Genomic DNA, 10,272 nt, shown 5'->3' on the forward strand with positions numbered 1-10,272 from the left:
CCTGGCTGTTTTCACCGTTCTTCTTTTCAGTTCCTGCCCCTGCTATTTCCACGAGTTTTCTTCCCTCTCCTGCTTCCCCTAGCACCGGCCAGGTCCAGTCTGCTGGCTATATTCAGTCTACTGCTTTCTCTCTCTGCTCTGGACTCTAGCAGATGCCTCTGAGATGCTATTCTCTCTCTCATATCTACAATAAAACCTTCACATACCTGGGAGCGATCATACCATTAGTTTAGACACATACATTGTTTCTCCTGTGTAAAATATGTCCTTTCTAGGGTTATTGGATTAAGTGAACTTCTGTTTACAACAATAGTTGACATGAGGCATTACATCAAGACTAGCTGGGCAGTGATGTTGCACACCTTTAGTCCCAGCACTCAGGAGGCAGAGGCAGGCAGATCTCTGTGAGTTCGACGCCAGCCTGGTCTACAGAGCAAGTTCCAGGACAGTCAAGACTGTTACACAGAGAAACCCTGTCTCTAAAAACAAAAACAAAAACAAAAAAACAAAAGCTAGCTACCATTGTTGATGTTCATTTGTTTAAAAGTATTTACCAGTATTTATGATGTGCTGGGCACTTTATAGGTTTTGCAGAAATCGAGACAAAAATAAGTCCCTGCCTCCAAGAGAACCAAATGTGCTAGGTAAGACAGCTGAATAAACAAATTTAAGAGTATACAGCCATTGTACAGCTGACATTATTTTTGATTTTGTAAAATATCTGTGGAAAATGTTTAAATGAGAAATCAAATCAGAGTCTGAAAGAAGGTACATGAGTGAGAGCCTGTAGGTCGCTGGGATCTGGACCTAGGTCTATGTAGCTTCAAAGCTGCTTTCCACTTGTTATCACATCGCCTCAAATTGCAGTGCTCTCCACCCATACTGATCTCTGGTGATTTTTGTCCCAAGCAATATTATTTCCTTTTCTCTGGAAAGCCCCCAGAGTCTCGGTGTCACCATCCCGTGCAGACATGTTTCACATCAGGCTGAAGCCTGGGTCACTGGCCCTTGGAGCACAAATGCAAGGAATAAATAGAGCCCCACTGGACTGGGGCGCCTCAATTCACACTTCCTCATCAGTTCATTTCAGCTGACACTCGAGAGCTGGCTGTTCTTGCCAAACGCCTGTCAGTCCAGAACAGTGGCCTGTTTGTTCCGATCACTGTGGTCATTGTGGTGAACACCAATCAGTCTTGGGGACCGTGACCAGAGCATTCTGGCTTAACCGAAGAAGAATCCGTTCAGTCCTGAAGGCACAGCTTGCAACAATAGCTTCATTTGAATGGAAACTGTTTGAAAAGGGGATGTCAAACAGGCATTCACGTACGCTATACACAATTGTCTCCAGATCTCTAAGAGTGAGGAGCGCGCTAACCTTAGGGAGTCAAGAGCTGAATGAGAAACGGACTCTATTCTTAATGAGTTTAAGATGTAATAGAAACAGTTAAGCTACGTATAGAAATAACCGGAAAAATGAGGCGGAAAGTGAGAATTGGCAAAGAAAAATGAAAACTCAGTGCTGGAGGAGGAGGAGGGAGAAACTGCTTTCAGTCAGAGAAGGCTTTACCAAAGAGCAGGCAGTTCCCTGGGCCTGAAAAGCATAATGGGGAGGAGCTGGGATCGCGGGAGGCAGGAGCACACTGCACTTGCTTTCTTGACTAGCCAACCCCATGCCTCTCTCAGGCCTCAGCTGAATCCCCACCTGCTCAAGGGGGGCTTCCTCTGACCTTGGATCACCTTCCCCCACATATGCTTCTAAAGCGGATGCTATCCCATTCACTCTCCCGCGACACTGTAAGCTTCACGCGCACTCTTTGTCATTTCATTGATACTGCAGATCTGGCAGTCGCTTGTCAGTTATTTGCTGCAGGGCCTGGGGGAGGGCCCAGTGGATAAAGGTGCTTGCCGCCAAGGTTGACAGCCGGAGTTCAGTCCCTGCAATCTGCATGGTGGAAGGAGGGGACCCAGTCCCCGCAAGTCATCCATTGGCATTCACACAAGCACGATGGCACACATGTACAGATACACACAGTCAACACACACAGAGAAACTGTTGAATGAATAATTGGGTATGGTCGTGTAGAACTGGAACGTGAGAATTGGGGAAGAAGAATGTTGTGGGACAGACTTTTCCTGGGGAGGCAACACACACACACACACACACACATCTATTGAGTCAGAAAGGGTGCCAATGACATGCCAAAGTAACAATGGCACCAATGTCTAACCTGGTAAACCAATTGACTTGTGTGGTGGTTACTAACAGGATGAGGGGTTACATATCCGAGGGTCAGGGTCAGACATGACTCAAAAGCAGCCGCCCTGCACAGCAGCCCACCTCAGCACAGATGCTGACTAATGACAGCCGCCCTGCACAGCAGCCCACCTCAGCACAGATGCTGACCCATGACAGCTGCCCTTGCACAGCAGCCCACCTCAGCACAGATGCTGACTCATGACAGCTGCCCCTGCACAGCAGCCCACCTCAGCACAGATGCTGACTCACGACAGCTGCCCCCGCAGCCCCGCACAGCAGCCCACCTCAGCACAGATGCTGACTCATGACAGCTGCCCTGCACAGCAGCTCACCTCAGTACAGATGCTGACTCATGACAGCAGCCCTGCACAGCAGCTCACCTCAGTACAGATGCTGACTCATGACAGCTGCCCCCGCAGCCCCGCACAGCAGCCCACCTCAGCACAGATGCTGACTCATGACAGCTGCCCCCGCAGCCCCGCACAGCAGCCCACCTCAGCACAGATGCTGACTCATGACAGCTGCCCCCGCAGCCCTGCACAGCAGCAGGTAGCGGGACTGTGTCAGACTCTTCTCCTCAGGAGTTCGGCTGCTCAGAGACTCCCCACCCTCCAAGCAGTTATTACTCCATTTTAAGCTGCTGGGGCCAGGCACTCAGAATCATCATCATCATCTCCTCCTCCTCCGCCTCCTCCTCCTTTTTTATTTTTTCAGGACAGGGTTTCTCTGTGTAGTCTTGGAGCCTGTCTTGGATCTCACTCTGTAGACCAGGCTGGCCTCCAACTCACAAAGGTCCGCCTGCGTCTGCCTCCTGAGTGCTGGGATTAAAGGCGTGTGCCACCACCGCTTGGCCCAGCATCTTCTAAATTCTCCCAGAGTTGTGAGCTGTAAGCCTCTCTCCCTCCTGTATGGAATATTTCAGCTCAGAGAAAACTGTCGAACAACAGGATAGCAAATGGTTGTCAGCCCTGGCTGCTCATTTTGTAAAGGCCGCTCATTTAGGCTAAACAATGACAATTCTTGAAACTAAAGTAACTAACTTTTCTAGGTTCCTGCTCTCTGAGTCCCGTCCACCCTCAGCAATGGCTGACTATGAGACATCGCCCCTCCAGCCCTAAACTTGGCTCTGGGGTCCACTCTGAACTTCTTGTAGAAGCACACCAGGGCTTTTTACCCAGATTTATGTCTGCTCTGCTCATTACGACCCATTTTTTTCCACTTTAAAATGTTTGGGGTTCACGTTCAGAGGGTTGAATTATACCCATGCTTCATAGTTCACAGCTTGCTAGTGGCCCTTCCTCAGTCCTTTGCTTTTTACTTATTCCTGTTCCCACGTTTTCTATGCTACAACCTTTCTAACACATTTGATGTCTCTGCTTTTTTGTTGGTTTTTGTTTCGTTTTGAGAAAAGGTCTCTCTATGTAGTCCTGGCCGTCCTGGAGCTCACTATGTAGACCAGACTGGCCTGGGACTCACAGAGATCCTCTTGTCTCTACCTTTCAAGTGTCAGGATTAAAGGCATGTGACAGCATGACTGGTTGTGTCTCTGCCTTTTTATAGGTTCCTGTAAAATATGTGGTTTTGTGTCCTTTTAATTTACGTACGTGGTGTTTAGATCTCATTGTGTTTCGTACTGTTTTTCTTGGCACAGCTCATAAGCTTGGTTGTGTTGCTAGTCTATCGTTTCTGATCACTCCTAGTACTTTATGGTATACACCTGGAGCATTTTTACTTATATGATATGCTGATAATGAACACTGACTGTCTTCTAACTGACTCCCTGGACAAGCTCCACCACAGCTTAATAAGGCATTCTCAGATCAATTTTTCAGGTGGGTATGGTGCGGGGTAGGAGTCTTGCAGTCTTGTTTTTCTTACTTTCTTTTTTTTAGATTTTTTAGATTTATGTATTTATTATGTACACAGTGTTCTGCCTGCATGTATGCTTGGATGCCAGAAGAGGGCGCCAGATCTCATTACAAGTGGTTTGTGAGCCACTATGTGGTTGCTGGGAATTGAACTCAGGACCTCTGGAAGAGCAGCCATTGCTCTTAACCTCTGAGCCTTCTCCCCAGCCCCTACCCCCCCCCCTCTCTCTCTCTCTCTCTCTCTTCTTTCTCCCTTCCTTCCAATTCCTTTCAACTTCATTTTTTGATGTGTGTTTACGGCGAGTGCATACGTATGCACATGTGTGGCTATGCTTACGCACACATATGCATAAATATCCACCCTAGTCCTTTGAATCAGGGTCTTTTAATGACCCTGGAGGCAGGCCGGCAGCCAGATGCCCCAGTGACTCTCCTGTCTCCCCCCCCACCCCCCGCCCCCGCCCCAATATGCTAGGGTTACAAGTGCATGCGGCCATGCCTGCACTTTTACAGGGCACTAGGAGGCAATCCAGGACCTCACGCAGGCACAGTAAGCACTCTTACCCACCACTCATACTGTCCAGCTCCTATTTTTCTAAATTTTAAAATTAATACGGTTGGTGCAAAACCACAGCTCTTAACTAAAGAGAATAACTGATGGTTTATTTTTGAGCCAAAGTAACACTGGCCTGGGAATATGGATTCAGTTTGCTCCTGTATCAGTTACTTTTCTGTTGCTGTGATAAAACACCATATCTTAAGGAAGACACTTAAAGAAGAAAGTATAACACAAACATTAAAATGGTCTTATAATAATAATAATAATAATAATAATAATAATAATAATAATAAAAGCAGAGCCAGATATTGGGGCAAATGCTGAAAGATCCAAGAGACAAGGCCACTGACTCTAGGACTCCTCAGCCTGAAAATTCAGTTCCTGTCTCCTCGCCCCTTATATATCCTCCGCCCAGCCATCGCTTCCTAGTGCTGGGATTAATGGTGTGTGTGCGTCCCAAGTACTGGGGTTAAAGGTGTGTGCCACCACTGCCTGGCTCTGCCTGGCTCTGTTTCTCTCCTAGACTGAGTAGTAGTCCAGGTGGCTTTGAACTCACAGAGATCCAGATGGAACTATGCCTCAAGAGTGCTAGGATTAAAGGTGTGTGCCACCACTGCCTGGCCTCTATGGTTTTTTTTTTTGTTGTTGTTGTTGTTTTGTTTTGTTTTTGTTTTTGTTTTTGGTCTTTCGAGACAGGGTTTCTCTGTGTAACAGTCCTGCCTGTCCTGGAACTGGCTTTGTAGAGCAGACTGGCCTCGAACTCACAGAGATCCACCTGCCTCTGCCCCCCATGTGTTGGGATTAAAAGTGTGGGCCCCTACCACCCGGCCTGGCCTCTTATGTTTAATCTAGTGGCTTGTTTGTTTATTTATTTTTGGTTTTTCGCGACGGGTTTCTCTGTGTAGCTTTGCGCCTTTCCTGGAACTCACTCTGTAGCCCAGGCTGGCCTTGAACTCACAGAGATCCGCCTGCCTCTGCCTCCCGTCTGCCTCTGCTTCCCGAGTGCTGGGGTTAAAGGCGTGCGCCACCACCGCCCCGCCGGCTTCTTTTTCATTTTTAATTGCTTCTTCGGGACTCCACGCTGAGGAGCGCGTCACTGCTCTTTAGCCAGTCTCAAAGGAAGCACGGGAGTGCGTTCGTGCAGACGCGGCGCCGGCTGGGCCGGAAGTGACGCACCGGATCCTATAAAAGCCGCGGCGGTCCCCGGGCGGTGCTCAGAAGGCTGGCGGGCCGCTAGGATGGCGGATGAGGAGGAAGACCCCACCGTGAGTGAGCGCCTGGGTCCCAGCCTGGCTCCTCGCTCCCTCGGGCTCGCCGGCGGAGGCAGCCCGAACCCCGTGTTCCGTAGGGAATCCAGCCGAGTTTGGGAGCTCCGCAGCGTTTCCCCCTTCCTCGGCGTTACCGTAGTCGTGGGGCAGGACGGGGAGCAGGAGCAGGAGTAGGGAGGGGACCCCCTTTGATCTGGACCTGCCGGACACTTTTGAGACACCTTGAGGGTTGTGGGAGATCGAAGCGAATACTGCGGAATCGGCCCCCGCTGCTGCTAACAAAACTAGTCAAGATAGCGGAGAAACGATGGACTCAAGTCAGGAAGCCTGGAGTCCAAACTCCTTTTTCTCCCAGGAAGTCACTTAACTTCAGACATCGGGTTTCTTGTCATGGGATAGGATCGGGCCCATTTAGGGAAAGTTTTTAGCCCTAGACTGTTAAGTGTTTAGTAAATGTTGGCTCCGATGACAGCAGAGGGTAGACTTTAGACCAGTATCAGGTCTGTTACTGTAGGATTGCCTAGCAGTATGACAACTTGGTTGGCTAAACAAAACCCAGAACCCGATTTCATTAGAACTTTGACACACATAAGGTGTAGGATTGTTAGGGGCCATCATAGAAGCCTTCCCGCATGACTTGAGAATTGGACTCGGTCTTAAGAACCCTTTGATGCTAAGTTTTCATGATTTTGTGCAGTTTGGTTTAGCTATTGAGAATGAGAAAGGGTCACTCAATGGGTGTGGTGGTGAACACCTTTAATTCCAGCACTCAGGAGGCAGGGGGCAAGTGGATTTCTTAGTTCCAGGCAGACTGGGGTACATAGTGAGACCTTGTCTCAAAAAAAAAAAAAAAAAAAAAAAGGAAAAGAAAAGAAAAAAAGGCCTAGAGATAGCTTAGGATAGCTTAGTGGTTAAGAGCACTCACTGTCTGTCACATCTGGCAACGAACAGTCACCTGTAACTACAGCTCCAGTGAGTTGGACACCCTCCCTATTTTGGCCTCTGTGGTCACTGTAGGCACACACAATACACATGGTGTCTTTCCAAAACAAACAAACTCCAAACAAAACAAAAGAGGAAAATGAAAAGGGGCTGGAGGATGTAGTTCAGTGGTCGGGCATCTGTTTAGACTCTTGAGCTCCTAGGTTCAACCACAGCACACACAAAAGAAGAGAGACCAGAAAGGAGACTCAGTGGAATATCAGATGTAGTACAGTCATCCGACATGTCTTGATATATTTTTAAATTTCTAGTTTGAGGAGGAGAATGAAGAAATTGGAGGAGGAGCGGAAGGTGGACAGGGGAAGAGAAAGAGACTTTTCTCTAAAGAATGTAAGTTGTATTTCACAATGCTTTTACTATGGAGGGTGAAAGCTTCTGAACATGTCCATTTAAAGGAGATTTATTGCTCTGCATGTGTTTGCCTAAAGGGACAGTGTCCTCAGACTTGCCTATGAAGTTGTCTGTTTTTATTATTGTTTTGCTGTAAGACAGTGTCTCTGTAGCCCTGGCTACTCTGGTGCACTCTGTGTAGCCCAAGCCAGCTTGGGATTGGTGGCAGTAATCCTGCCTTAGACTCTGGGGTTACAGGTGTGTACCCCCAAGTTCCGCATAGCTGCTTTCTGAATCATGTATACTAATTCTGTGTACAGCATATAAAATGATGGATGTGGTCGTGATCACCTTTCTTTTGGGCTTTTTTTTTTTTAGACAGGGTTTTTCTGTGTGGCCCTGGCTGACCTGGAACTTGCTCTATAGACCAGGCTGCCCTCAAGCACAGATCTCTCTGCCTCTGCCTCCTGGGTGCTAGGATTAAAGATATGTGTCATTACCACCCAGCTGAGGTAGGGGTTTATATAGCCCAGTATGGCTTCCAACTTGGTGTGTAGATGAGTGTGACTTTGAACCTCTGATCTTCCTGCTTTACTTCCCTGGTTGCTAGACTTATAGGCTTGTGTCGTGATTCCCAGTTCTTGCCTTGCCGGGGATTGGACCTAGGGCTTCGTGTACGTTAGGCTGACACTCTGCTAATAACTGCAGCACATACATCCTGAGCACCACCACCAACATTTTTCTGTCTGTGTTTTGTTGTTGCTGTTTTCCCTTCTTTGGATTCGTTTTTAACAAGGTCTCCTGTATCCCAGACAGGCCTTGTATTATGTAGCCGAGGATGACTATGAAATTGTATTCCTCTTGTGTCCACCTTTCCAGTGATGTAAGTTGAGGCCTTGACGAAGGCGGTGAACAGGGCAAGAAGGTGGTGAGGTGTGCGGTACTAACACTGGCACGGAGATTGTGATGTTCTTCTGTCCTACTCCTTCAGCAGACAAGTTAGGCCCTTCGGGGCGGCAGCAAGGTTAGCTGTTTCTTCTTCCTGTCATCGCCCGAACTAACTCCTGAAAGACACCAAGAGAATGTACTCTTCATCTCCATGCCCAGGGTCCTTGGCTGAGCATTGAGAAGTACAGCAACATAGATTTATGCCTGAATGCGGCAGTATCTAAAAATTCTTGAAACCGCAAGATCAGCCTTTAACTGTCTAAATCCTTTTCCAGCCACACATGGTGGCACATACCTATAATCCCAGCTCTTGGGAGAGGTAGGGACAGGAGGATTTGGGGTTCAGTGTCATCCTCAGCTAGACAGTGAGTTTGAAGCCAGCTTATGCTATAGGAGATCCTGTCTCAAAACAACAAAATCCTTTCCGATGTCTTCATTTTTTAAGTCTGACCACTTCCTGTTCTATCTCCCTGAAGCTAGCTACATGATTCTTATGTGTCATGTGGAGATATGAAAAGGATCCTTACACCAAAGCCCTCTAGAAGTGGTGCTTACACTGTTTCTTGTTCACACCTTTGGTTCAGTTTCATTTGCTTTACCTTTATGATGACAAGAATTCGGAATCTTCACAGGCTTCTCCCATTGACTTGACAGAACCTTCGCGTCCCTTCATGGATCGTGTTTTTGCTGTTTTTCTGCCAGCCTCTGGCTGATTAGTCCAGGTTGGCCTTAAACTGCCCTTCCTCTTGCCTCAGTGAGTCTCTCCTTCTACCATGTGGGTCCCAGGGATGGAACTCGGGTCCTCGGGCTCGGCAGCAGGTGCCCTTACCTGCTGAGCTATCTCCCTGGGCATTTTTTAAAAAATTGTAATGTAATTACATCATTTCCTTTTCCTCCTTTCAAACCCTCCACCTTGCTCTTTCAAAGTCAGGGCCTCGTTTTTATTGATTGTTGTACACACACACACACACACACACACACACACACACATACACACACACACACACACTCCTAAATATGTTAACACAACTTGCTTTGTCTGTATAGCATTAGTTGTATGTGTATTTTTCAGGGCTGACTATTGGTCTTGGATAACCAATTGATGCGATCATTTCTGGGAAGACTGTTTCTCCCTTTCCCAGCATTCCTTAGATGACTATAGTTCTTCGAGGAGGGTTGAGGCCTCCTGGGCTCCCCCCACTCTACATTAGCTTGTCTGCTTTAGTTGTCCTTGTTTGCTTGAGAAGGGTTTTATAGAGCCCAGGCTGGCCTTGTAACTGAAGATGGCCTCAAACTTCTGACCCTCCTGCTTCCACTTCCCAAGTGCTGAGGTGACAGGGATGTGCCACAGGACCAGTTTTATTCAGTGCTGGGGATCAAACCCAGAGCTTGGAGCATGCTAGGCAGGACCCCTCCTGACTGAGCCACATCCCCAATCTAAAGATTTCCTTTTGTTGTGGTAACACTTTCAAAGTACCCACTGCCGGTTGTCTGTGCCTTACCTTTGACCAAATACAGACAACTTCTAAATATGTACAGCTTCTATGATGCAGGTTTTCTGTTCCTAGGGAAACAGGTGAGATCCACCCGTCAAAATGTTTGTGACAGTGTCTTCCTCAATTATTTAGGAAAAAACAACTTACAGTGGAAACTATAACAGAGCTCACTTTAGCTAATGATAAAAGTTAGCATCCTCAGTGATGTATTGGCATGTACCTCTGATGTGCGATCCTTTCTCATAGTGTGTGAAAGCATTCCAACCTCGGTGTAATCACGAGAAAACGGCAGACAGCAGTCTCAAGATCCGACTAGGATTCTCAAAAGAGTTGAGGTTTTGAAAGAGGGAAGAGCTAAGGGGCTGTCACTGGTTGGATGGAGAAAACTACAGGCTGTGACAAGTAGAGTGGAGTCTGGAATTGAGCCTGGGGAGTGTAGCCCAGTGGTAAGGGCATTTCCCTACCGTGTGGGGGTGGAGTTGACATAAGGAATCTGAACAGAAAATGGACCTAAGTAGAAAAATAAGTACAATCTGAATAAGGT

The 10,272-nt window shown here is 47.6% G+C and overlaps 1 protein-coding gene across 1 annotated transcript in view; it reads left to right on the plus strand.

Moving 5' to 3' along the window:
- The first annotated feature begins 5,839 nt into the window (after positions 1–5,839).
- Positions 5,840–10,272, plus strand: part of Taf13 (TATA-box binding protein associated factor 13) — an 11,720-nt gene continuing 7,287 nt past the window's right edge. Inside the window, exons 1-2 of the mRNA XM_006979463.4 lie at positions 5,840–5,949; positions 7,206–7,284. Coding sequence (XP_006979525.1) covers positions 5,923–5,949; positions 7,206–7,284 — 106 coding nt within the window. The 5' untranslated portion in view covers positions 5,840–5,922. The remainder of the gene's footprint in view (positions 5,950–7,205; positions 7,285–10,272) is intronic.

Source organism: Peromyscus maniculatus, chromosome 6 (genome assembly GCF_049852395.1).
Source record: "Peromyscus maniculatus bairdii isolate BWxNUB_F1_BW_parent chromosome 6, HU_Pman_BW_mat_3.1, whole genome shotgun sequence".
NCBI lineage: Eukaryota > Metazoa > Chordata > Mammalia > Rodentia > Cricetidae > Peromyscus > Peromyscus maniculatus.